The following is a 27,480-nucleotide window of genomic DNA, read 5'->3' on the forward strand; positions in this document are numbered from 1 at the left end:
CCCACACCCTAGGTACAAGGTTTCCCTCCCAGCTCCTCACCCCCCCATGGTGCCCCAAATGGGGCTTAGAATCCGCCCCCCCATCTGCGGGTGGGTTTGTCTTTCCCGGCCTCTGGCTTTTTGGCAGGTGGCTGATGGGATCCAGATGTGGGCCTGGCTTGTGTGTGCGTGTGAGCGTCCGGCATCCAGCTCCCAGCGCGTGAATCCACCCAGCCAGACCCACGGCGCCGCCCGGACTGTCCTGTGCTGCTCCCGGCCTGCGCATTGCCCCGAGTCCCCCCACAGGTAGGGCGCTGGCGCTGGCGGGGCGGGGGGGGGCAGATAGACCCCCCCACATCAGCTCACCGGACTCCTGGGTTCTGGGGGGGCACAGCCCATGCTGGGCTGGGGGCAGAATTCCCCCTGCATCAGCCTCCAGGACTCCTGGGTTCTCTTCTATGTGTGTGGGGGGGCTCCTCACCTGTCCCGAAACAGACAGATCTTCCCCGGACTCCTGGGTTCTGGGGGGGCACAGCCCATGCTGGGGTGGGGGCAGAATTCCCCCTGCATCAGCCTCCAGGACTCCTGGGCTCTGTTCTATGTGTGGGGGGGGGCTCCTCACCTGTCCCGAAACAGACAGATCTTCCCCGGACTCCTGGGTTCTGGGGGGGCACAGCCCATGCTGGGGTGGGGGCAGAATTCCCCCTGCATCAGCCTCCAGGACTCCTGGGTTCTCTTCTATGTGTGTGTGGGGGGGCTCCTCACCTGTCCCGAAACAGACAGATCTTCCCCGGACTCCTGGGTTCTCTTCTATGTGTGTGTGGGGGCTCCTCACCTGTCCCGAAACAGACAGATCTTCCCCGGACTCCTGGGTTCTGGGGGGGCACAGCCCATGCTGGGCTGGGGGCAGAATTCCCCCTGCATCAGCCTCCAGGACTCCTGGGCTCTGTTCTATGTGTGTGTGTGTGGGGGGGCTCCTCACCTGTCCCGAAACAGACAGATCTTCCCCGGACTCCTGGGTTCTGTTTTATTTGGGGGGTGGGGGGCAGCCTCAATCCAGTGGGCAAGATTCCTCCAGCGTCAGGACTCGGGACTCCTGGGTTCTGTTGTTCTGGGAGCTCAGCCCCCGTTCATGGGGGAATTCCCTGGTGCTGGTTTCCTGGGTTCTGGGCTTTTTGGGGGGGCTGTAGCCTCAGTGCAGGGGGGCTCCCGGACCCCTGGGGGCTTGCGCTGTTGCCCTGGGGTGGTATGTTCCCCTCTGCGCCCCATGTTCTGCGCCCCCAGCTCGGCTTGGCAGGCGCCGAGGGGATGGAAAACAGGATCTGTCGGTTTTTCCTCTGGCCCTGGCGCGGGAGGGATTCCCAGCCGGCGAACAAGCTGTCTTGGACTGAGGCTTTCTGGACCGCATGGGGTGGATCGCGTCCCAGATGCATCCGGAGTCCCCCCCCCCCACAGCACAGAACCCAGGAGTCCGGGCTCCCGGCCCCCTGCTCTGACCCACCAGCCCCCGCTCCCCTCCCAGAGCCGGGAGAGAACCCAGGAGTCCTGGCTCCCAGACCCCGCCCCACCAGCCCCCACTCCCCTCCCAGAGCCAGGGAGAGAACCCAGGAGTCCTGGCTCCCAGCCCCCGCTGCTCTGACCCACCAGCCCCCACTCCCCTCCCAGAGCCAGGGAGAGAACCCAGGAGTCCGGGCTCCCAGCCCCCCCTGCTCTAACCCCCCCGCCCCCATTCCCCTCCCAGAGCCGGGAGAGAACCCAGGAGTCCGGGCTCCTAGCCCTCCCCCCCATCTAACCACTAGACCCCACTCCCCTCCCAGAGTCCTGGAAGGGCTTGTGCTGAGGAGTGTTCCCAGGCAGCCCGTGGGCTGGGCACTCCCGGATTCCTGGGTTCCCTGCTGCTCCATCCCTTTCCCAACTGCTCTAGACAAGCCCAAGGATCCCCACTCTGGGGCACCCCCAGGAGACCCACCCCTGCCCTGGGCGGAGAGGTCGTCCCTTGGCAGAAGGGCTGGTGAGGTGGCATCTGCTGGCCCGTCAGCCCTGGCCCTGGGCCCGGAACTGTGCCCAGGATGAATCTGCTCCCTGCTGCCGATCCAGGACGCCTGGGTTCCCTTCCCGGGGCTGTCCCGGCGCTCAGGACGCCTGGGTTCCCTTCCCGGGGCTGTCCCGGCGCTCAGGACGCCTGGGTTCCCTCCCCGGGGCTGTCCCGGCGCTCAGGACGCCTGGGTTCCCTTCCCGGCCCTGGGAGGGGAGGGGGGCTGGGAGCCAGGACTCCTGGGTTCTGCTATTGAAAGCAGGATCCAGCCTTGACCCCCTGCAGTCAGTTGAGTGACCCTCCCCGACCCCCACCCTGGGGCCAGGTGGACGCCGGCCCCCCCTCGTGGGCACAGCCCCGTCTCCCCCCCCCCCCCGGCCCTGTTAGCCCGGCGAGGATGTGGCAGTAACTCTGTGGTCTGCCCTGTGGGCCCAGCCCCACGCCGGCTCCAAACCCCAGGGCGGGACCCCTCATTCCGCTCCGCCCGGCTGCGGGGACAAAGGCTCTATTGTGGGCACCGGGGGGGCGCGGGGGGTTGGCCGGGACTGCAGCCGGCTGCAATTCCTGGCTGCATCCCCGGAGCAGGAGCTGGGGCCAGGCCTGACTCCTGGCTGGAGCTGCTGGACTGAGATAGGATCATCTGGATGTACAGAGGAGCAGAACCAGCCCTGCCCCCCTTGCAATCAGGAGTGACTCCGGTTTGACTCTGGGGGAGCTGAGATCAGAACCCGGCCCTGCCCCCCTTGCAATCAGGAGTGACTCCGGTTTGACTCTGGGGGAGCTGAGATCAGAACCCGGCCCTGCCCCCCTTGCAATCAGGAGTGACTCCGGTTTGACTCTGGGGGAACTGAGATCAGAACCCGGCCCTGCCCCCATTGGAGCTCTGTGCTGCGGGGGGCAGGGGGCTCAGCGGGGGGGGTCTGTGCTGCGGGGCCGGCATTGGGGCTCTGTGCTGTGGGGGCATGGGGCTCGGCAGGGGTTCGGTGGACTCTGTGCTGGGGGGCTCAGATCAGGGCCTGTGCCCTGGGGGCCCCAGTGGGGGCTCTGTGCTGTGGGGGCTCAGGGAGGGTGGGGGCTCAGTGGGGGCTCTGTGCTGTGGGGGCTCAGCGGGGCCTGTGCTGTGGGGGCAGGGGGCTCAGCGGGGTCTGTGCTGCGGGGGCTCAGCGGGGGTCTGTGCTGTGGGGCAGGGGCTCGGCGGGGGCCTGTGCTGCGGGGTGGGGCTCAGTGGGGCTCTGTGCTGTGGGGGCTCGGCGGGGGCCTGTGCTGCAGGGGTGGGGGCTCAGCGGGGGCTCTGTGCTGCAGGGGTGGGGCTCAGCGGGGGCTCTGTGCTGCAGGGGCAGGGGGCTCAGTGGGGGCTCTGTGCTGTGGGGGCAGGGGCTCGGCAGGGTGCTCAGCGGGGGCTCTGTGCTGTGGGGGTGGGGGCTCTGTGGGAGTCTCAGTGGAGGGGGCTCTGTGCTGCGGGGGCAGGGGCTCGGCAGGGGGCCTGTGCTGCGGGGGTGGGGCCCAGTGGGGGCTCTGTGCTGTGGGGGCTCGGCGGGGGCCTGTGCTGCAGGGGTGGGGGGCTCAGCGGGGGCTCTGTGCTGCAGGGGCAGGGGCTCGGCAGGGTGCTCAGCGGGGGGGCTCTGTGCTGCGGGGGGTGGGGGGCTCTGTGGGAGTCTCAGTGGAGGGGGCTCTGTGCTGCGGGGGGCAGGGGGCTCGGCGGGGGGGCTCTGTGCTGTGGGGTGCAGGGGGCTCGGCGGGGGCTCAGCGGGGGGCTCTGTGCTGCGGGGGGCTCAGTGGGGGGCTCTGTCTCTGCTTTGCTCTAATGTGGCCTTCCCGGGGCTGCGTGTCCCCCCCGATAACCCAGCCCGTGAGCCCCTCAGCAGCCCAGACACGGCCCCTCTCGGCCCCAGACGGGGGGTCACGGCGTGTGGGGGTGTCGGGGGCCTGCCCCCCCCCACAGCCAGCCAGGAACACAGAGGGGTTCTCAGCCGACAGGAATCAGGGACTTTCAGCAAAGTCCATCTTGGGGGGGACCCTGGAGCCCTGAGTCCCCAACTGGCCAGGCCTCCGCCCCCCCAGCCCCTCCTCTGGCCTCTGGCATCTCCCTTATCTCACCACCTAGAGCCTTAAGCACTGCAGAGGGGAAACTGAGGCACCCACACAGTATTCAGAGAAAACATTAAGAACATTCCCAGTTCATCATGGGGGAACTGAGGCACAGAATGGTGGGGGCTGAACCCCACTCCTCAGGACAGAACCCAGGCGTCCTGGCTCCCATCCCCCCCTGCTGTAACCACCAGCCCCCACTCCCCTCCCAGAGCCGGGAGAGAACCCAGGAGTCCTGGCTCCCAGCCCCCCTGCTCTGACCCCCCAGCCCCCACTCCCCTCCCAGAGCCGGGAGAGAACCCAGGAGTCCTGGCTCCCAGCCCCCCCTGCTCTGTCCCCACCCTCCCCTCTCAGAGCTGGGGAGAGAACCCAGGAGTCCTGGGTCCCAGCCCCCCCTGCTCTAACCACCAGCCCCCACTCCCCTCCCAGAGCCAGGAGAGAACCCAGGCGTCCTGGCTCCCAGCCCCTGCTCTGACCCCCAGCCCCACTCCTCCCAGAGCCGGGAGAGAACCCAGGAGTCCTGGCTCCCAGCCCCCCCTGCTCTGACCCCACCCTCCTCTCAGAGCTGGTCCCAGCCCCCCTCTAAACCACCAGCCCCCACTCCCCTCCCAGAGCCAGGAGAGAACCCAGGCGTCCTGGCTCCCAGCCCCCCCGCTCTGACCCCACCCTCCCCTCTCAGAGCTGGCTGGGCTACCAGGATGGGGGCCTTGCGCTGGGGATGCTGGTGAAGATTTCTGGGGGGTTCTGGTCTCTGCACCCCCGCGAGCACCCCTCCCCCCCCCGGCTGTTTAGAGCAATCTCAGCCCCCGCCCCCTGCCTCAGGCGCTCGGGGCTGGTCCCTCGCGAGTCTCTAATTGTGGCCCCAGCCCGGCCTGTCATTGTCGAGCTTATTTTATCCTGGCCACTGCGGTGGGGTCACGGCCCGGCCCTGAGCCCTGGCTCCCCCCAGACCCTTCGTGTGCTGGGTGGGGGCCCCACGGAGCCGCCCCCTGACCGCAGAGCCAGCCGCAGCCCGGCGCCGGCCGAGGGGTCCCTGGAAACCAGCCCCCTGCCCCACCCCAGAGCCAGCCGCAGCCCGGCGCCGGCCGAGGGGTCCCTGGAAACCAGCCCCCTGCCCCACCCCAGAGCCAGCCGCAGCCCGGCGCCGGCCGAGGGGTCCCTGGAAACCAGCCCCCTGCCCCACCCCAGAGCCAGCCGCAGCCCGGCGCCGGCCGAGGGGTCCCCGTGTAACCAGCCCCCTGCCCCACCCCAGAGCCAGCCGCAGCCCGGCGCCGGCCGAGGGTCCCTGGAAACCAGCCCCTGCCCCACCCCAGAGCCAGCCGCAGCCCGGCGCCGGCCGAGGGGTCCCTGAAACCAGCCCCTGCCCCACCCCAGAGCCAGCCGCAGCCCGGTGCCGGCCGAGGGGTCCCTGAAACCAGCCCTGCCCCACCCCAGAGCCAGCCGCAGCCCGGCGCCGGCCGAGGGGTCCCTGAAACCAGCCCCTGCCCCACCCCAGAGCCAGCCGCAGCCCGGCGCCGGCCGAGGGGTCCCTGAAACCAGCCCCTGCCCCACCCCAGAGCCAGCCGCAGCCCGGCGCCGCCGGCCGAGGGGTCCCTGAAACCAGCCCCTGCCCCACCCCAGAGCCAGCCGCAGCCCGGTGCCGGCCGAGGGGTCCTGGGATAACCCGCCCCCTGCCCCCCCCCCGAGCCCGCCGCACCCCGGCGGCCGCAAGGGGTCCCTGTAACCAGCCCCTGCCCCACCCCAGAGCCAGCCGCAGCCCGGCGCCGGCCGAGGGGTCCCCATGTAACCAGCCCCTGCCCCACCCCAGAGCCAGCCGCAGCCCGGGCGCCAGCAAGGGGTCCCTGAAACCAGCCCCTGCCCCACCCCAGAGCCAGCCGCAGCCCGGCGCCGGCCGAGGGGTCCTGGAAACCAGCCCCTGCCCCACCCCAGAGCCAGCCGCAGCCCGGCGCCGGCCGAGGTCCCTGAAACCAGCCCCCTGCCCCACCCCAGAGCCAGCCGCAGCCCGGCGCCGGCCGAGGGGTCCCTGAAACCAGCCCCCTGCCCCACCCCAGAGCCAGCCGCAGCCCGGCGCCAGCAAGGTCCCTGAAACCAGCCCCTGCCCCACCCCAGAGCCAGCCGCAGCCCGGGCGCCGGCCGAGGGGTCCCTGGAAACCAGCCCCCTGCCCCACCCCAGAGCCAGCCGCAGCCCGGCGCCAGCAAGGGGTCCCTGGAAACCCGCCCCCGGCCCCACCCCAGAGCCAGCGGCAGCCGGGCGCCAGCACGGGGTCCCGGGGAACCCGCCCCCTGCCCCCCCCCACAGCCCGCCGCCGCCCGGCGCGTGCTAGGGGTCCCTGGAAACCAGCCCCCTGCCCCACCCCAGAGCCAGCCGCAGCCCAGCGCCAGCAAGGGGTCCCTGGAAACCAGCCCCCTGCCCCACCCCAGAGCCAGCTGCAGCCTGGCGCCGGCCGAGGTCCCTGAAACCAGCCCCTGCCCCACCCCAGAGCCAGCCGCAGCCCGGCGCCGGCCGAGGGGTCCCTGAAACCAGCCCCTGCCCCACCCCAGAGCCAGCCGCAGCCCGGCGCCGCCCAGGGGTCCCTGGAAACCAGCGCCCTGCCCCACCCCATAGCCAGCCGCAGCCCGGCGCCGGCCGACGTGTCCCCAGGGAACCAGCCCCCTGCCCCACCCCAGACCCAGCCGCAGCCCGGCGCCGGCCGAGGGGTCCCTGGTAACCAGCCCCCTGCCCCACCCCAGAGCCAGCCGCAGCCCGGCGCGGGCCGGGGGGGCCGGGGTAACCGGCCCCCGGCCCCACCCCAGAGCCAGCCGCGGCCCGGCGCCGGCCGAGGGGTCCCTGAAACCAGCCCCCTGCCCCACCCCAGAGCCAGCCGCAGCCCGGCGCCGGCCGAGGTCCCTGGAAACCAGCCCCCTGCCCCACCCCAGAGCCAGCCGCAGCCCGGCGCCGGCCGAGGGGTCCCTGGCAACCAGCCCCCTCCCCCACCCCTGAGCCAGCCGCAGCCAGGCGCCGGCCGAGGTCCCTGGTAACCAGCCCCTCCCCCACCCAACAGCCAGCCGCAGCCCGGCGCTGGCCGAGGGGTCCCGTGTAACCAGCCCCCTGCCCCACCCCAGAGCCAGCCGCAGCCCGGCGCCAGCAAGGGGTCCCTGGAAACCAGCCCCCTGCCCCACCCCAGAGCCAGCCGCAGCCCGGCGCCAGCAAGGGGTCCCTGGAAACCAGCCCCCTGCCCCACCCCAGAGCCAGCCGCAGCCCGGCGCCGGCCGAGGGGTCCCTGGAAACCAGCCCCCTGCCCCACCCCAGAGCCAGCCGCAGCCCGGCGCCGGCCGAGGGGTCCCTGAAACCAGCCCCTGCCCCACCCCAGAGCCAGCCGCAGCCCGGCGCCGGCCGAGGGGTCCCTGAAACCAGCCCCTGCCCCACCCCAGAGCCAGCCGCAGCCCGGCGCCGGCCGAGGTCCCTGGAAACCAGCCCCTGCCCCACCCCAGAGCCAGCTGCAGCCCGGGCGCCGGCCGAGGGGTCCCTGAAACCAGCCCCTGCCCCACCCCAGAGCCAGCCGCAGCCCGGCGCCGGCCGAGGTCCCGGGAAACCAGCCCCTGCCCCACCCCAGAGCCAGCCGCAGCCCGGCGCCGGCCGAGGGGTCCCTGAAACCAGCCCCTGCCCCACCCCAGAGCCAGCTGCAGCCCGGCGCCGGCCGAGGGGTCCCTGGAAACCAGCCCCCTGCCCCACCCCAGAGCCAGCCGCAGCCCGGCGCCAGCAAGGGGTCCCTGGAAACCAGCCCCCTGCCCCACCCCAGGGCCAGCCGCCGCCCCGCGCCGGCCGAGGTCCCTGGAAACCAGCCCCTGCCCCACCCCAGAGCCAGCCGCAGCCCGGCGCCAGCAAGGTCCCTGAAACCAGCCCCTGCCCCACCCCAGAGCCAGCCGCAGCCCGGCGCCGGCCGAGGGGTCCCTGAAACCAGCCCCCTGCCCCACCCCAGAGCCAGCCGCAGCCCGGTGGGGCGAGGGGTCCTGAAACCAGCCCCTGCCCCACCCCAGAGCCAGCCGCAGCCCGGCGCCGGCCGAGGTCCCTGAAACCAGCCCCTGCCCCACCCCAGAGCCAGCCGCAGCCCGGCGCCGGCCGAGGGGTCCCTGAAACCAGCCCCTGCCCCACCCCAGAGCCAGCCGCAGCCCGGCGCCGGCCGAGGGTCCTGGGATAACCAGCCCCCTGCCCCACCCCAGAGCCAGCCGCAGCCCGGCGCCAGCAAGGGGTCCCTGGAAACCAGCCCCCTGCCCCACCCCAGAGCCAGCCGCAGCCCGGTGGGGCGAGGGGTCCCGGGAAACCAGCCCCCTGCCCCACCCCAGAGCCAGCCGCAGCCCGGCGCCGGCCGAGGGGTCCCTGGAAACCAGCCCCCTGCCCCCCCCCAGAGCCAGCCGCAGCCCGGCGCCGGCCGAGGGGGCCCCGTGTAACCAGCCCCCTGCCCCACCCCAGAGCCAGCCGCAGCCCGGCGCCGGCCGAGGGGTCCCCGGAAACCAGCCCCCTGCCCCACCCCAGAGCCAGCCACAGCCCGGTGGGGCGAGGGGTCCCGGGAAACCAGCCCCCTGCCCCACCCCAGAGCCAGCCGCAGCCCGGTGGGGCGAGGGGTCCCGGGAAACCAGCCCCCTGCCCCACCCCAGAGCCAGCCACAGCCCGGTGGGGCGAGGGGTCCCCGGAAACCAGCCCCCTGCCCCACCCCAGAGCCAGCCGCAGCCCGGTGGGGCGAGGGGTCCCCAGCTAACTGTCCCCTGCCCCCATGCTCCCCCTAACCCCATTCTCCCCTCTGGCCTCCAGCCCCATGATGCTGCGTGTGCTGCTCCTGGCGGCCCTGCTAGGCCTGGCGGGGGCCCTGCCCTTCGAGCAAACGGCCTTCTGGGATTTCTCCATGGACGAGGGCCCGGCCCTGCAGAACGATGAGGAGGCCTCGGGCGTCTTCCCCACCTCGGGGGTCCCTGACTTCGAGGACGTCGTCACCACCTACGGGGGCCTGTGCCCGTTCGGCTGCCACTGCCACCTGCGGGTGGTGCAGTGCTCTGACCTGGGTACGCCCGGACGCCGGGGTCCCTGTCCCAGGAGTGGGGGGTGTGTCTGGTGCTTAGAGCGGGGGGGCTGGGGGCCAGGACTCCTGGGTTCTCCCCCCGGCTCTGGGAGGGGAGTGGGGGCTGCTGGTTAGAGCAGGGGCGGCTGGGAGCCAGGACTCCTGGGTTCTCCCCCCGGCTCTGGGAGGGGAGTAGGGGCTGGTGGTTAGAGCAGGGGGGGCTGGGAGCCAGGACGCCTGGGTTCTCCCCGGCTCTGGGAGGGGAATGGGGTCTGGTGGTTAGAGCAGGGGGGGCTGGGAGCCAGGACTCCTAGGTTCTCCCCCCCGGCTCTGGGAGGGGAGTGGGGGCAGCTGGTTAGAGCAGGGGGGGCTGGGAGCCAGGACGCCTGGGTTCTCCCCGGCTCTGGGAGGGGAGTGGGGGCTGCTGGTTAGAGCAGGGGGGGCTGGGAGCCAGGACGTCTGGGTTCTCCCCAGCTCTGGGAGGGGATTGGGGTCTGGTGGTTAGAGCAGGGGGGGTTGGGAGCCAGGACTCCCGGATTCTCTCCTGGCTCTGGGAGGGGAGTGGGGGCTGGTGGTTAGAGCAGGGGGGGCTGGGAGCCAGGATGCCTGGGTTCTCCCCCCGGCTCTGGGAGGGGAGTAGGGGCTGGTGGTTAGAGCAGGGGGGGCTGGGAGCCAGGACGCCTGGGTTCTCCCCCCGGCTCTGGGAGGGGAGTAGGGGCTAGTGGTTAGAGCGGGGGGGGCTGGGAGCCAGGACTCCTGGGTTCTCCCCGGCTCTGGGAGGGGAGTGGGGTCAGTATATGGACTGTGAGTCTCTCCCCTGCAGGGGTGTCTCTGAATCCCAGTTTTGGGGGGGAAATTTGGGTTTCCCGGTGCCCCCGTCTCACCCGCCCCTGCCCCATCTCTTCCCCCAGGCCTGAGAACGGTGCCCAAGGAAATCGCCCCCGACACGAAGCTGCTGGATCTGCAGAACAACCAGATCACGGAGCTGCGGCGGGACGACTTCAAGGGGCTGCATCACCTCTACGTGCGTCCCGCAACGCCCCACGGCCCTGCCCCACGGCCCTGCCCCACAGCCCTGCCCTGCCCCACGGCCCTGCCCCACGGCACCCCCTGGCACGGACAGCGCACCCTGCCCCACAGGGCCCCCTGCCCTGCCCCACAGTGCCCCTTGGCACGGAAAGTGCCCCCTGCTCCACAGCGCCCCCTGCCCTGCCCCACAGCAGCCCCCTGACAAGGACAGCGCCCCCAGCCTCACAGCACCCCTGCCCTGCCCCACGGCCCTGCCCCACAGCCCTGCCCCACAGCACCCCCTGGCACGGACAGTGCCCCCTGCCCCACAGCACCCCCTGGCACGGACAGCGCCCCCAGCCTCACAGCACCCCTGCCCTGCCCCACGGCCCTGCCCCACAGCACCCCTTGGCACGGACAGCACACCCTGCCCCACAGGGCCCCCTGCCCTGCCCCACAGTGCCCCTTGGCACGGACAGTGCCCCCTGCTCCACAGCGCCCCCTGCCCTGCCCCACAGCACCCCCTGACAAGGACAGCGCCCCCAGCCTCACAGCACCCCTGCCCTGCCCCACGGCCCTGCCCCACAGCACCCCCTGGCACGGACAGCACACCCTGCCCCACAGGGCCCCCTGCCCTGCCCCACAGTGCCCCCTGGCACGGACAGTGCCCCCTGCTCCACAGCGCCCCCTGCCCTGCCCCACAGCAGCCCCCTGACAAGGACAGCGCCCCCAGCCTCACAGCACCCCTGCCCTGCCCCACGGCCCTGCCCCACAGCACCCCCTGGCACGGACAGCACACCCTGCCCCACAGGGCCCCCTGCCCTGCCCCACAGTGCCCCTTGGCACGGACAGTGCCCCCTGCTCCACAGCGCCCCCTGTCCTGCCCCACAGCAGCCCCCTGACAAGGACAACGCCCCCAGCCTCACAGCACCCCTGCCCTGCCCCACGGCCCTGCCCCACAGCACCCCTTGGCACGGACAGCACACCCTGCCCCACAGGGCCCCCTGCCCTGCCCCACAGTGCCCCCTGGCACGGACAGTGCCCCCGGCCCCACAGCGCCCCCTGCCCTGCCCCACAGTGCCCCCTGGCACGGACAGTGCCCCCTGCTCCACAGCGCCCCCTGCCCTGCCCCACAGCAGCCCCCTGACAAGGACAGCGCCCCCAGCCTCACAGCACCCCTGCCCTGCCCCACGGCCCTGCCCCACAGCACCCCCTGGCACGGACAGCACACCCTGCCCCACAGGGCCCCCTGCCCTGCACCACAGTGCCCCCTGGCACGGACAGTGCCCCCTGCCCCACAGGGCCCCCTGCCCTGCCCCACAGTGCCCCCTGGCACGGACAGTGCCCCCTGCCCCACAGCACCCCCTGGCACAGACAGTGCCCCCTCCTCCGCAGCGCCCCCTGCCCTGCCCCACAGCAGCCCCCTGGCACGGACAGCGCCCCCAGCCTCACAGCACCCCTGCCCTGCCCCACGGCCCTGCCCCACAGTGCTCCCTGGCACAGACAGCACACCCTGCCCCACAGCGCCCCCTGCCTTGCCCCACAGGGCCCCCTGCCCTGCCCCACAGTGCCCCCGGGCATGGACAGCGCACCCTGCCCCACAGGGCCCCCTGCCCTGCCCCACAGTGCCCCCTGGCATGGACGGCGCCCCCTGCCTTCCCCACAGCCCAGCCCTGCAGTGCCCCCTGTGCCCACATCCTGGGCCCACGGTGCCCCCTGCATCCTTGTCCTGCCTCCTCTATGCCCCACAGCAACCTCTGCCCCCCCCGCACCTCTTCCCTGCCCCCCATAGCACTCCTGGAGCCTTACAGCGCCCCCTGCGGGTAGAGGCCGGTACTGCAGCCTCCCGCTGTCTTCGTGACCCTTGTGCGTCTCCGCCTGCAGGCCCTGGTCCTGGTGAACAACAAGATCTCGCGGGTGCACGAAAAGGCCTTCAGCCCCCTGCACCGGCTGCAGAAACTCTACATCTCCAAGAACCTGCTGGGCGAGATCCCGGCCAACCTGCCGCCCTCCCTGGTCGAGCTGCGCATCCACGACAACAAGATCCGCAAGGTGCCCAAGGACGTCTTCAAGGGGCTCAGCAACATGAACTGCATCGGTGAGACAGGGACGCCGGGCCCATCCCCCGGCATCCCGCCTGCCAGCCCATCCCCCGGCATCCCGCCTGCCAGCCCATCGCCCCGGCATCCCGCCTGCCAGGGGCCCATCGCCCCGGCATCCCGCCTGCCAGCCCATCGCCCCGGCATCCCGCCTGCCAGGGGCCCATCGCCCCGGCATCCCGCCTGCCAGGGGCCCATCGCCCCGGCATCCCGCCTGCCAGCCCATCGCCCCGGCATCCCGCCTGCCAGGGGCCCATCGCCCCACCATCCCGCCTGCCAGCCCATCCCCCGGCATCCAGCCGGCCAGCCCATCTACCCGGCATCCAGCCTGCCAGCCCATCCCCCGGCATCCAGCCTGCCAGCCCATCCCCCGGCATCCCGCCTGCCAGCCCATAGCCCCGGCATCCCGCCTGCCAGGGGCCCATCGCCCCAGCATCCCGCCTGCCAGCCCATCGCCCCGGCATCCCGCCTGCCAGGGGCCCATCGCCCCGGCATCCCGCCTGCCAGCCCATCGCCCCGGCATCCCGCCTGCCAGGGGCCCAGCTTCCTCGGCATCCCGCCTGCCAGCCCATCGCCCCGGCATCCCGCCTGCCAGCCCATCCCCCGGCATCCCACCTGCCAGCCCATCGCCCCGGCATCCCGCCTGCCAGGGGCCCATCGCCCCACCATCCCGCCTGCCAGCCCATCGCCCCGGCATCCCGCCTGCCAGCCCATCGCCCCGGGATCCTGCCTGCCAGGGGCCCATCGCCCCGGCATCCTGTCTGCCAGCCCATCACCCTGGCATCCCGCCTGCCAGGGGCCCATCGCCCCGGCATCCCGCCTGCCAGGGGCCCATCGCCCCGGCATCCCGCCTGCCAGGGGCCCATCCCCCGGCATCCCGCCTGCCAGCCCATCGCCCCGGCATCCCGCCTGCCAGCCCATCGCCCCGGCATCCCACCTGCCAGGGGCCCATCGCGCCGGCATCCCGCCTGCCAGCCCATCGCCCCGGCATCCCGCCTGCCAGCCCAACGACCCCCCATCCCGCCTGCCAGCCCATCGCCCCGGCATCCCGCCTGCCAGCCCATCGCCCCGGCATCCCACCTGCCAGGGGCCCATCGCCCCGGCATCCCGCCTGCCAGCCCATCGCCCCGGCATCCCACCTGCCAGGGGCCCATCGCCCGCATCCCGCCCGCCAGCCCACCCCCCGGCATCCCGCCTGCCAGCCCATCGCCCCGGCATCCCGCCTGCCAGCCCAGCTTCCTCGGCATCCCGTCTGCCAGCCCATCGCCCCGGCATCCCGCCTGCCAGCCCATCGCCCCGGCATCCCGCCTGCCAGGGGCCCATCGCCCCGGCATCCGCCTGCCAGCCCATCGCCCCGGCATCCTGCCTGCCATGGCCCATCGCCCCGGCATCCCGCCTGCCAGCCCATCGCCCGCATCCCGCCTGCCAGCCCATCGCCCGGCATCCCGCCTGCCAGCCCATCGCCCGCATCCCGCCTGCCAGCCCATCGCCCGGCATCCCGCCTGCCAGCCCATCGCCCGGCATCCCGCCTGCCAGCCCATCGCTGCATCCCGCCTGCCAGCCCATCGCCCGGCATCCGCCTGCCAGCCCATCGCCCGGCATCCCGCCTGCCAGCCCATCGCCCCGGCATCCCACCTGCCAGCCCATCGCCCCGGCATCCCACCTGCCAGCCCATCGCCTGCATCCCGCCTGCCAGCCCATCGCCCGGCATCCCGCCTGCCAGCCCATCGCCCGGCATCCCGCCTGCCAGGCCCATCGCCCGGCATCCTGCCTGCCAGCCCATCGCCCCGGCATCCCGCCTGCCAGCCCATCGCCCGGCATCCCGCCTGCCAGCCCATCGCCGGCATCCCGCCTGCCAGCCCATCGCCCGGCATCCCGCCTGCCAGCCCATCGCCCGGCATCCCGCCTGCCAGCCCATCGCCCGGCATCCCGCCTGCCAGCCCATCGCCCGGCATCCCGCCTGCCAGCCCATCGCCCGGCATCCCGCCTGCCAGCCCATCGCCCGGCATCCCGCCTGCCAGCCCATCGCCCGGCATCCCGCCTGCCAGCCCATCGCCCGGCATCCCGCCTGCCAGCCCATCGCCCGGCATCCCGCCTGCCAGCCCATCGCCCGGCATCCCGCCTGCCAGCCCATCGCCCGCATCCCGCCTGCCAGCCCATCGCCCGGCATCCCGCCTGCCAGCCCATCGCCCGGCATCCCGCCTGCCAGCCCATCGCCCGGCATCCCGCCTGCCAGCCCATCGCCCGGCATCCCGCCTGCCAGCCCATCGCCCGGCATCCCGCCTGCCAGCCCATCGCCCGGCATCCCGCCTGCCAGCCCATCGCCCGGCATCCCGCCTGCCAGCCCATCGCCCGGCATCCCGCCTGCCAGCCCATCGCCCCGGCATCCCGCCTGCCAGCCATCGCCCGGCATCCCGCCTGCCAGCCCATCGCCCGGCATCCCGCCTGCCAGCCCATCGCCCGGCATCCCGCCTGCCAGCCCATCGCCCGGCATCCCGCCGGCCAGCCCATCGCCCCGGCACCCCGCCTGCCAGCCCATCGCCCCGGCATCCCGCCTGCCAGGGGCCCATCGCCCTGGCATCCCGCCGGCCAGCCCATCACCCCGGCATCCCGCCTGCCAGCCCATCGCCCCGCATCCCGCCTGCCAGCCCATCGCCCGGCATCCCGCCTGCCAGCCCATCGCCCGGCATCCCGCCTGCCAGCCCATCGCCCGGCATCCCGCCTGCCAGCCCATCGCCCGGCATCCCGCCTGCCAGCCCATCGCCCTGGCATCCCGCCTGCCAGCCCATCGCCCCGGCATCCCGCCTGCCAGCCCATCGCCCCGGCATCCCGCCTGCCAGCCCATCGCCCCGGCACCCCACCTGCCAGCCCATCGCCCCGGCATCCCGCCTGCCAGCCCATCGCCCGGCATCCCGCCTGCCAGCCCATCGCCCGGCATCCCGCCTGCCAGCCCATCGCCCGCATCCCGCCTGCCAGCCCATCGCCCGGCATCCCGCCTGCCAGCCCATCGCCCGGCATCCCGCCTGCCAGCCCATCGCCCGGCATCCCGCCTGCCAGCCCATCGCCCGGCATCCCGCCTGCCAGCCCATCGCCCGGCATCCCGCCTGCCAGCCCATCGCCCGGCATCCCGCCTGCCAGCCCATCGCCCGGCATCCCGCCTGCCAGCCCATCGCCCGGCATCCCGCCTGCCAGCCCATCGCCCGCATCCCGCCTGCCAGCCCATCGCCCGGCATCCCGCCTGCCAGCCCATCGCCCGGCATCCCGCCTGCCAGCCCATCGCCCGGCATCCCGCCTGCCAGCCCATCGCCCGGCATCCCGCCTGCCAGCCCATCGCCCGGCATCCCGCCTGCCAGCCCATCGCCCGGCATCCCGCCTGCCAGCCCATCGCCCGGCATCCCGCCTGCCAGCCCATCGCCCCGGCAGCCCGCCTGCCAGCCCATCGCCCAGCATCCCGCCTGCCAGCCCATCGCCCGGCATCCCGCCTGCCAGCCCATCGCCCGGCATCCCGCCTGCCAGCCCATCGCCCGGCATCCCGCCTGCCAGCCCATCCCCCGGCATCCCGCCTGCCAGCCCATCCCCCGGCATCCCGCCTGCCAGCCCATCGCCCCGGCATCACGCCTGCCAGCCCAGCGCCCCGGCATCCCGCCTGCCAGCCCATCGCCCCGGCATCCCGCCTGCCCGGGGCCCATCGCCCCGGCATCCCGCCGGCCCGCCCCTCGCCCGGCATCCCGCCTGCCAGCCCATCGCCCGCATCCCGCCTGCCAGCCCATCGCCCGGCATCCCGCCTGCCAGCCCATCGCCCGGCATCCCGCCTGCCAGCCCATCGCCCGGCATCCCGCCTGCCAGCCCATCGCCCCGGCATCCCGCCTGCCAGCCCATCGCCCCGGCACCCCGCCTGCCAGCCCATCGCCCCGGCATCCCGCCTGCCAGCCCATCCCCGGCATCCCGCCTGCCAGCCCATCGCCCGGCATCCCGCCTGCCAGCCCATCGCCCGGCATCCCGCCTGCCAGCCCATCGCCCGGCATCCCGCCTGCCAGCCCATCGCCCGGCATCCCGCCTGCCAGCCCATCGCCCGGCATCCCGCCTGCCAGCCCATCGCCCGGCATCCCGCCTGCCAGCCCATCGCCCGGCATCCCGCCTGCCAGCCCATCGCCCGGCATCCCGCCTGCCAGCCCATCGCCCGGCATCCCGCCTGCCAGGGGCCCATCGCCCCGGCATCCCGCCTGCCAGCCCATCGCCCCGACATCCCGCCTGCCAGCCCAGCTTCCTCGGCATCCCGCCTGCCAGCCCATCGCCCCGGCATCCCACCTGCCAGCCCATCGCCCTGGCATCCCGCCTGCCAGCCCATCGCCCCGGCATCCCGCCTGCCAGCCCATCGCCCGGCATCCCGCCTGCCAGCCCATCGCCCGGCATCCCGCCTGCCAGCCCATCGCCCGGCATCCCGCCTGCCAGCCCATCGCCCGGCATCCCGCCTGCCAGCCCATCGCCCGGCATCCCGCCTGCCAGCCCATCGCCCGCATCCCGCCTGCCAGCCCATCGCCCGGCATCCCGCCTGCCAGCCCATCGCCCGGCATCCCGCCTGCCAGCCCATCGCCCGGCATCCCGCCTGCCAGCCCATCGCCCGGCATCCCGCCTGCCAGCCCATCGCCCCGGCATCCCGCCTGCCAGCCCATAGCCCCGGCATCCCGCCTGCCAGCCCATCGCCCGGCATCCGCCTGCCAGCCCATCGCCCGGCATCCCGCCTGCCAGCCCATCGCCCGGCATCCCGCCTGCCAGCCCATCGCCCGGCATCCCGCCTGCCAGCCCATCGCCCCGGCATCCCGCCTGCCAGCCCATCGCCCGGCATCCCGCCTGCCAGCCCATCGCCCGGCATCCCGCCTGCCAGCCCATCGCCCGGCATCCCGCCTGCCAGCCCATCGCCCGGCATCCCGCCTGCCAGCCCATCGCCCGGCATCCCGCCTGCCAGCCCATCGCCCGGCATCCCGCCTGCCAGCCCATCGCCCGGCATCCCGCCTGCCAGCCCATCGCCCGGCATCCCGCCTGCCAGCCCATCGCCCGGCATCCCGCCTGCCAGCCCATCGCCCGGCATCCCGCCTGCCAGCCCATCGCCCGGCATCCCGCCTGCCAGCCCATCGCCCGGCATCCCGCCTGCCAGCCCATCGCCCGCATCCCGCCTGCCAGCCCATCGCCCGCATCCCGCCTGCCAGCCCATCGCCCGGCATCCCGCCTGCCAGCCCATCGCCCGGCATCCCGCCTGCCAGCCCATCGCCCGGCATCCCGCCTGCCAGCCCATCGCCCGGCATCCCGCCTGCCAGCCCATCGCCCGGCATCCCGCCTGCCAGCCCATCGCCCGCATCCCGCCTGCCAGCCATCGCCCGCATCCCGCCTGCCAGCCCATCGCCCGGCATCCCGCCTGCCAGCCCATCGCCCGGCATCCCGCCTGCCAGCCCATCGCCCGGCATCCCGCCTGCCAGCCCATCGCCCGGCATCCCGCCTGCCAGCCCATCGCCCGGCATCCGCCTGCCAGCCCATCCCCCGGCATCCCGCCTGCCAGCCCATCGCCCCGGCATCCCGCCGGCCCGCCCAACCCCCCGCCACCCCCCAGCCAGCCCCACCCCCCGGCCTCCCGCCGGCCAGCCCAGCGCCCCGGCAGCCCGCCTGCCAGCCCATCGCCCGCATCCCGCCTGCCAGCCCATCGCCCGGCATCCCGCCTGCCAGCCCATCGCCCCAGCATCCCGCCTGCCAGCCCATCGCCCCGGCATCCCGCCTGCCAGCCCATCGCCCCGGCATCCCGCCTGCCAGCCCATCGCCCCGGCATCCCGCCTGCCAGGGGCCCATCGCCCCAGCATCCCGCCTGCCAGCCCATCGCCCCGGCACCCCACCTGCCAGCCCATCGCCCCGGCATCCCGCCTGCCAGGGGCCCATCGCCACAGCATCACGCCTGGCAGCCCATCGCCCGCATCCCGCCTGCCAGCCCATCGCCCGGCATCCCGCCTGCCAGCCCATCGCCCGGCATCCCGCCTGCCAGCCCATCGCCCGGCATCCCGCCTGCCAGCCCATCGCCCGGCATCCCGCCTGCCAGCCCATCGCCCGGCATCCCGCCTGCCAGCCCATCGCCCGGCATCCCGCCTGCCAGCCCATCGCCCGCATCCCGCCTGCCAGCCCATCGCCCGGCATCCCGCCGGCCAGCCCATCGCCCCGGCATCCCGCCTGCCAGGGGCCCATCGCCCCGGCATCCCGCCTGCCAGGGGCCCATCGCCCCGGCATCCCGCCTGCCAGCCCATCGCCCCGGCATCCCGCCTGCCAGCCCATCGCCCCGGCATCCCGCCTGCCAGGGGCCCATCGCCCCGGCATCCCGCCTGCCAGCCCATCGCCCCGGCATCCCGCCTGCCAGGGGCCCATCGCCCCGGCATCCCGCCTGCCAGCCCATCGCCCCGGCATCCCGCCTGCCAGGGGCCCATCGCCCCGGCATCCCGCCTGCCTGGGGCCCCCCGCCCCTGCCCCCCGCCTGCCAGCCCCTCGCGCCGGCATCCCGCCTGCCAGCCCATCGCCCGGCATCCCGCCTGCCAGCCCATCGCCCGCATCCCGCCTGCCAGCCCATCGCCCGGCATCCCGCCTGCCAGGGCCCATCGCCCGGCATCCCGCCTGCCAGCCCATCGCCCGGCATCCCGCCTGCCAGCCCATCGCCCGGCATCCCGCCTGCCAGCCTCGCCGGCATCCCGCCTGCCAGCCCATCGCCCGGCATCCGCCTGCCAGCCCATCGCCCCGGCATCCCGCCTGCCAGCCCAGCGTCCGCGGCATCCCGCCTGCCAGCCCATCGCCCCGGCATCCCGCCTGCCAGCCCATCGCCCGCATCCCGCCTGCCAGCCCATCGCCCGGCATCCCGCCTGCCAGCCCATCGCCCGGCATCCCGCCTGCCAGCCCATCGCCCCGCATCCCGCCTGCCAGGGCCCATCGCCCGGCAGCCCCCCGGCCACCGGCCCATCGCCCCGGCATCCCACCTGCGAGGGGCCCATCGCCCCGGCATCCCGTCTGCCAGCCCATCACCCTGGCATCCAGCCTGCCAGGGGCCCAGCTTCCCCGGCATCCCGGCTGCCAGCCCATCGGCCCGGCATCCCGCCTGCCAGGGGCCCATCGCCCCGGCATCCCGCCTGCGAGGGGCCCATCGCCCTGGCATCCCCGCTGCCAGCCCATCACCCTGGCATCCCGCCCAACCCTGATCATGGGCGCCCCCTGCCCTGCTGCCCACCCCCCAGTGCCTGCCCCTGACTGCCGGGGGGAGAGTGCCCCCGGGTGGAGGAGCTGTGGGTGACTCCGGTCTCTCTGCCCCCAGAGATGGGGGGCAACCCCCTGGAGAACAGCGGATTCGAACCCGGCGCCTTTGACGGCCTGAAGCTCAATTATCTGCGCATCTCAGAGGCCAAACTGACGGGTGTCCCCAAAGGTAACCGCCCCCCCGCCGGCCCCCTGCCGCCCCCAGCCGCCCCACCCCAGCCTGCCCCTTCCCTGTCTGGGACCCCCTGATCCCAGTTCAGAGCCAGCCCCTCTGGCTGGGACCCCTCAGGTCAGGGCATCAGAGCCCCCACTGCACCCCTGGGATCCTCCTGCGTCTGCCCTGCATGTAACCTGCCCCCGGCTCCCAGCCCCCCCAGGCATCTGGGGGCCCCGCTGACCCCCCTTCTCTGCCCCCCAGACCTGCCTGAGACCCTCAACGAGCTGCACCTGGATCACAACAAAATCCAGGCCATTGAGCTGGAGGATCTGATCCGCTACGGGAGGCTGAGCCGGTAAGTGCCCTCGGCCCCCACTGCCCCCCGACTGCCCCCCGACTGCCCCTGCCCCACGACTGCCTCCGACTGCCCCACGACTGCCCCTGTCCCCCGACTGCCTCCCCACTGCCCCCTGACTGCCCCCCGACTGCCCCTGTCCCCCGACTGCCTCCCCACTGCCCCCAACTTCCCTGACTGCCTCTGCCCCGACTGCCCCCGACTGCCCCTGCCCTCCAACTGCCCCCGACTGCCCCTGACTGCCCCTGCCCCGACTGCCCCTGTCCCCGACTGCCCCCCGACTGCCGCCCAACTGCCCCTGCCCCCCAACTGCCCCGTCCCCTGACTGCCCCTGACTGCCCCTGCCCCCAACTGCCCCCCAACTGCCCCTGCCCCCCAAACTGCCTCCCCACTGCCCCCAACTGCCCCTGTCCCCTGACTGCCTCCCTACTGCCCCCAACTGCCCCCGACTGCCTCTGCCCCCCAACTGCCCCCGACTGCCACCCAACTGCCCCTGCCCCCCAACTGCCTCCCCCACTGCCTCCCCACTGCCCCCCAACTGCCCCGTCCCCTGACTGCCCCTGCCCCCAACTGCCCCCAACTGCCCCTGCCCCCAACTGCCTCCCCACTGCCCCCAACTGCCCCTGCCCAACTGCCTCCCCACTGCCCCCGACTGCCCCCGACTGCCTCTGCCCCCAACTGCCCCCAACTGCCGCCCAACTGCCCCTACCCCAACTGCCTCCCAACTGCCCCCAACTGCCCCCAACTGCCCTGTCCCCTGACTGCCCCCACTGCCTCCCTACTGCCCTCGAGTGCCCCTGCCCCGACTGCCTCCCCACTGCCCCTGCCCCGACTGCCTCCTGCCCCCAACTGCCCCCAACTGCCCCCAACTGACCCTGCCCCAACTGCCCCCACCTGCCTCCAGCCCCCAACTGCATCCTGCCCCTAAGTGTCCCTGGCCCCCAGTTGCCCCCAACTGCTCCCCAGCCCCCAATCCACTATGGGAAGCTGTCCAGATAACAGTCCCCACCAGCCCCCAGGCCCCCATAAATAGCTTCACATGGTCCAGCCACTGCAGGGAACCCCAGCCCCACGGCGCCCATCCGTCCCCAAACATCCCAGGTACCCCACCCCTGCCCAGCCCGCCCCATAGATACCCCACCCCTGCCCAGCCCCGCCCCATAGATACCCCACCCCATAGATACCCCACCCCTGCCCACCCCTGCCCAGCCCCCATAGATACCCCACCCCATAGATACCCCACCCCTGCCCAGCCCCACCCCATAGATACCCCACCCCATAGATACCCCACCCCTGCCCAGCCCCCACCCCATAGATACCCCACCCCATAGATACCCCACCCTCTGCCCAGCCCCCCCCATAGATACCCCACCCCATAGATCCCCCACCCCCTGCCCAGCCCCCGCCCCATAGATACCCCACCCCCTAGATACCCCACCCCCTGCCCAGGCCCCACCCCATAGATACCCCACCCCATAGATACCCCACCCCTGCCCAGCCCCGCCCCATAGATACCCCACCCCATAAGAACATAAGAACATAAGAACGGCCGTACCGGGTCAGACCAAAGGTCCATCTAGCCCAGTATCTGTCTACCGACAGTGGCCAATGCCAGGTGCCCCTGAGGGAGTGAACCTAACAGGCAATGATCAAGTGATCTCTCTCCTGCCATCCATCTCCATCCTCTGACGAACAGAGGCTAGGGACACCATTCTTACCCAGCCTGGCTAATAGCCATTTATGGACTTAGCCACCATGAATTTATCCAGTCCCCTTTTAAACATTGTTATAGTCCTAGCCTTCACAACCTCCTCAGGCAGGAGTTCCACAAGTTGACTGTGCGCCATGAAGAAGAACTTCCTTTGATTTGTTTTAAACCTGCTGCCTATTAATTTCATTTGGTGACCCTAGTTCTTGTATTATGGGAATAAGTAAATAACTTTTCCTTATCCACTTTCTCAACATCACTCATGATTTTATAGACCTCTATCATGTCCCCCCTTAGTCTTCTCTTTTCCAAACTGAAGAGTCCTAGCCTCTTTCATCTTTCCTCATATGGGACCCTCTCTAAACCCCTAATCATTTTAGTTGCTCTTTTCGGAACCTTTTCTAGTGCTAGAATATCTTTTTTGAGGTGAGGAGACCACATCTGTACACAGTATTCGAGGTGTGGGCGTACCATGGATTTATATAAGGGCAATAATATATTCTCAGTCTTATTCTCTATCCCCTTTTTAATGATTCCTAACATCCTGTTTGCTTTTTTGACCGCCTCTGCACACTGCGTGGACATCTTCAGAGAACTATCCACGATGACTCCAAGATCTTTTTCCTGACTCGTTGTAGCTAAATTAGCCCCCATCATGTTGTAGGTATAGTTGGGGTTATGTTTTCCAATGTGCATTACTTTACATTTATCCACATGAAATTTCATTTGCCATTTTGTTGCCCAATCACTCAGTTTTGTGAGATCTTTTTGAAGTTCTTCACAATCTGCTTTGGTCTTAACTATCTCGAGCAGTTTAGTATCATCTGCAAACTTTGCCACCTCACTGTTTACCCCTTTCTCCAGATCATTTATGAATAAATTGAATAGGATTGGTCCTAGGACTGACCCTTGGGGAACACCACTAGTTACCCCTCTCCATTCTGAAAATTTACCATTAATTCCTACCCTTTGTTCCCTGTCCTTTAACCAGTTCTCAATCCATGAAAGGACCTTTCCTTTTATCCCATGACAGCTTAATTTACGTAAGAGCCTTTGGTGAGGGACCTTGTCAAAGGCTTTCTGGAAATCTAAGTACACTATCAGAGGGGTAGCCGTGTTAGTCTGGTTCTGTAGAAGCAGCAAAGAATCCTGTGGCACCTTCTAGACTAACAGAAGTTTTGCAGCATGAGTTTTCGTGGGTGAATACCACTTGCATCCGACGAAGTGGGTATTCACCCACGAAAGCTCATGCTGCAAAACTTCTGTTAGTCTATAAGGTGCCACAGGATTCTTTGCTGCTAAGTACACTATGTCCACTGGCAGGGGCGGCCCTAGAAATCGGGCTGCCCCAAGCAGCGCGGAGCGCTGCGCCGCCCTTCCCCGGTCCCGCGGCGGGTCCCCTCTTCCCGCGGCTCCGGTTGAGCTCCCGCAGGCATGACTGCGGCAGGTCCGCTCGCGTCGGGCTCCGTGGACCTGCCGCAGGCATGACTGCGGGAGCTCCACCGGAGCCAAATGCCGCCTCGGAACGGCCGCCCAAGCGCCTGCTTGCGCTGGGGTCTAGAGCTGCCCGTGCCCCGCCCCATAGATACCCCACCATAGATAACCCACCCCTTCCCAGCCTCCACCCCATAGATACCCCACCCCATAGATACCCCACCCCTGCCCAGCCCCACCCCATAGATACCCCACCCCATAGATACCCCACCTCTGCCCAGCCCCGCCCCATAGATACCCCACCCCATAGATACCCCACCCCTGCCCAGCCCCGCCCCATAGATACCCCACCCCTAGATACCCCACCCCCTGCCCAGCCCCCGCCGCTCTGTCCCTGCATCTCCCGCTCTCCGTGCAGGCTGGGGCTGGGGCACAACGCCATCCGGATGATCGAGAACGGGAGCTTGGCCTTCGTCCCGGCGCTCCGGGAGCTGCACCTCGACCACAACCGGCTCCCCCGCGTGCCGGCCGGGCTGCCCGGCCTCCGCTTCCTGCAGGTGGGATCTCAGCTCCGGGCCCCCGGGGGGCTTATGGGAAAATCTGCCCCTCCCTTCGCACAGGACTGGGGGAGCCCCCCCGTGAACCCCTTTCTCGCCTCCCTCTGATGGGGGGTTGGGGGCTTCAGGGGGCTGTCTGCCTTCAGCCCCCACTCTCCCTGCCCCAGGGGGACATTGGGGGGTTGTGGTGTGAGCTCTGTGGGGGCTGGGATGTGACGGCGCTCGCTGACCCCCTCCCCAGGGGACATTGGGGGTTAGGTGTAAGCTCTGTGGTGGGGGCTGTGGGTTCTGGGGGTTTGGGGGCTGGGGATGTGACGGCGCTCGCTGACCCCCTCCCAGGGGACATTGGGGGTTAGGGTGTGAGCTCTGTGGTGGGGGCTGTGGGTTCTGGGGGGGTTTGGGGGGCTGGGGGGATGTGACGGGCGCTGGCTGACCCCCTCCCCCAGGGGACATTGGGGGTTAGGTGTGAGCTCTGTGGTGGTGGGGCTGTGGGTTCTGGGGTTTGGGGGCTGGGGATGTGACGGGCGCTCGCTGACCCCTCTACCCAGGGGACATTGGGGTTAGGTGTGAGCTCTGTGGTGGGGGCTGTGGGTTCTGGGGCTTTGGGGGCTGGGGATGTGACGGCGCTGGCCCCCTCCCAGGGGACATTGGGGGGTTAGGGTGTGAGCTCTGTGGTGCGCTCGCTGACCCCCCCCTCCCCCCAGGGGGACATTGGGGGGTTAGGGTGTGAGCTCGGTGGTGGTGGTGGGGGCTGTGGGAATCTGAGGGTTCTGGGAGTTGGGCTGGGGATGTGACGGGCAGTCTGGGGGGTGGGCACTGCTGACCCCCTCCCCCAGGGGACATTAGGGTGGGTGTGAGCTCTGTGGTGGGGGCTGGGGGATGTGATGGGCAGTCTGGGGGTGTGGCGGACGCGACCCCCTCCCCCAGGGGACATTGGGGGGTTGTGGTGTGAGCTCTGTGGTGGGGCTGGGGCTGGGGATGTGACGGGCAGTCTGGCAGGGGACATTGGGGGTTAGTGAGCTCTGTGGTGGGGCTGTGGGTTCTGGGGCTGGGGATGTGTGTGAGCTCTGTGGTGGGGGCTGTGGGTTCTGGGTGAGCTCTGTGGTGGGGCTGTGGGTTCTGGGAGGGGACATTGGGGTGAGCTCTGTGGTGGGGCTGTGGGTTCTGGGGTTTGGGGCTGGGGGATGTGACAGGGGACATTGGGGGGTTAGGGTGTGAGCTCTGTGGTGGGGCTGTGGGTTCTGGGGGTTTGGGGGGCTGGGGATGTGACGGCTGACTCCCCCAGGGGACATTGGGGGGTTAGGGTGTGAGCTCTGTGGTGGGGGGGGCTGTGGGTTCTGGGGGGGGTTGGGGGGCTGGGGGGATGTGACGGGCGCTGGCTGACCCCCCCTCCCCCCAGGTGGTGTACCTGCACGCCAATGACATCACGCAGGTGGGGGTGAACGATTTCTGCCCCGCGGGCTTCGGGGTGAAGCGAGCCTATTACAACGGCATCAGCCTCTTCGGAAACCCGGTGCCCTACTGGGAGGTGCAGCCGGCCGCCTTCCGCTGCGCCACCGACCGCCTGGCCATCCAGTTCGGCAACTACAAGAAATGAGCGGGCCGGGCCGGGCCGGGCCGGGGGGGGCGGGGGGGGGGGCAGCAGGGGGGCGGGGGGTGCAGGGAAACCGGAGGCCTGTTGGGTCCAGCGCGGGGCCCCGTTACCTGCCATGCTGGGGGGGCTCCGTGCCGTGGGGAGCAGATCTAGGGCAGCTGCTCCCCGCAGCAGCGGCCCCCGGTTCTGCATTGTCCCTGCTGGCAGTGACTCAGTCACCCACGGAGGGTTGGGGGGCAGGTGGGGCCCCTGCTATGTACCTTCAAAGCACATGCCCCAGCGTCGGCAGGATCGGGGCCACTGGGATCTTACTGCCAATCCTTGGAAAGTTTGCCAGCCCCTCCCCCCAACCCCCCCAGGACCGTTTGCCCCCCACATCATGACAACAGGGTGGGAAGGTTGCGGTCTGGCCCCAAACAGGTTAGGATTTTGCAACTGGGGGGGGAAGGCCCCCAAAGGTGACAAAATCTCGCAAGAGAATTGCAAACACATCTACAAGGAAAATCTTGAAACCATCAGGGAGGAAATGTTGCGGGGTGGGGGGAATGGAGAAAATTTGTAACGATTGTGGCGACAAAAGCCCCCAAATCTTCGCACGCAGCTTGCATGAGCCTGCAGGAGAACTTTGCTGGCTGACTTCTTTGCACATCGGCGAGAAACGGCAACGAGGTTGGAACCCGAAGCCTGAAACCCCAGCCCCCCCTTTGCACCTTTTTTTGGAAACACGTTTGCATGAATGTTTTGCCCTAAAAGCGTCATGGAAGAAATTGTAAAAAATGTGCAAGAAACTTCTTGCCACATTTGCATGAAAATGTAAGAAAAGATTGAAAAAAAAGAAAGTCATGAAGAAAAGCGCAAAAAATGTTGCACGACAATTTGTAAAATACATTTGCATAGACATGCACGAGCTTTGCAACAACAACAACAAAATCATCCCGTAATTTTGAATGAAAATCCAAGAACATTTCACCCCCCAAAATTAACATTTGCATTATAGTACAAAAGTATTTCGCAAAAAAGTCATTGGGAAATTTGCAAAAGAAAATGTATAGATTTGCATGAAAAAGGAAAAAATTGCTAATGCGGTCATGCAGAAAATGGCAAATATTTTGAAAAAAATCTTTAATACATTTGTATGAAAACGCATGACAGTTTTGCAAAAACAAGTTTTTAAATTGGCGATAAAATGCAAGAAAGTCACAGAGAAAATTGCAAACATTTATTTTAAAAATATTTGGAAATTTGCATGAAAACTCAAACATATGCACAAAATGGCACCCCCCCCCAAAGGCAAGAAGAAAACTGAACACTTTTTGAAAAAGAAATATCAAACACAATCTGTAACAATTTACGAGAAAAAGTCATCATGAAAATTCTAGACAAAATTTACCAACAATCACTGAAAATATTGCAAAACGTGACCGAAGATCGTGCAAAATGTGCATAACGACTTGTGAAAATTTTGCAAAGGCAAAAATGTGGAAAAGACATGGCAAAATCGTGCAAAACTGTTGCAAAAATCTCCCGACCCCAAGTGGCAAACATTTTGCATACAAAGCGCGCTCCATGTTTCACTAATTAGTGCAAATATTTCCCGCTAAGTTGTCCGAGACGCGTGTGCACAACTCCTTGGCAGGAAGATCTGTTCCAATCTCGCAAGCATCAGCATTTGCAGCCCTGCATCTCGGAAGCCCCTCGGGGGCGTGGGCGTGAAATTTCCCGCTTTGCACAAGTTTGCTGCCTCCTTCTCCTTGTTCCCAAAATGCACGTCCGGGGCCCCGCTCCAGCCATGCTCCTTGACACGCGCCGGTGCTTGCAAGACCTGATTCCCTCCCGCTGCAGCCAAGATTTGGTGGGATGGGGGCACAGGGGGGCCAGGACCCTGCCAGGCAATGGGGAGAGTGCACCCCCCCAGGGATGATCCTGCTGGGTACATGTAGCATGGGGAGCCTAGCAGCTCCCCACCATCCTCAGAGTTCACGCCACCCCCTTAGTGCCCAACCCCAAAGCCCTGGATTTCCACTGCGCCCCTGGCACCAGGACCCCCGGGCACCCCGACCTGCGAGCCGAGGACCCCCCCGCGGTTGTGACTGGGTGTGTAACGTCGTGTGCAATAGAAACGCCGAGAACGGCGGCTAATAAAAGTTAGTGTCGGGTT

General features: G+C 69.9%; 1 protein-coding gene across 1 annotated transcript; it reads left to right on the forward strand.

Moving 5' to 3' along the window:
• The first annotated feature begins 120 nt into the window (after positions 1-120).
• On the forward strand, positions 121-27,480 carry BGN (biglycan). The gene is made up of 8 exons (XM_039511062.1): positions 121-285; positions 8,892-9,139; positions 10,047-10,159; positions 12,028-12,241; positions 19,576-19,686; positions 19,936-20,029; positions 23,590-23,728; positions 25,128-27,480. The coding sequence occupies exons 1-8, from the start codon at positions 146-148 to the stop codon at positions 25,323-25,325; spliced, it is 1,257 nt and encodes a 418-aa protein (XP_039366996.1). The 5' UTR covers positions 121-145; the 3' UTR covers positions 25,326-27,480.

Source organism: Mauremys reevesii, linkage group 22, assembly GCF_016161935.1.
Source record: "Mauremys reevesii isolate NIE-2019 linkage group 22, ASM1616193v1, whole genome shotgun sequence".
NCBI lineage: Eukaryota > Metazoa > Chordata > Testudines > Geoemydidae > Mauremys > Mauremys reevesii.

Coding starts and splice junctions, on each gene's coding strand:
- BGN (XM_039511062.1), top strand. CDS start 146: ATGTGGGCCTGGCTTGTGTGTGCGTGTGAGCGTCCGGCATCCAGCTCC. Junction 20,030..23,589: donor CGCTACGGGAGGCTGAGCCG/GTAAGTGCCCTC, acceptor CTCTCCGTGCAG/GCTGGGGCTGGGGCACAACG. Junction 23,729..25,127: donor CCGGCCTCCGCTTCCTGCAG/GTGGGATCTCAG, acceptor CCCTCCCCCCAG/GTGGTGTACCTGCACGCCAA.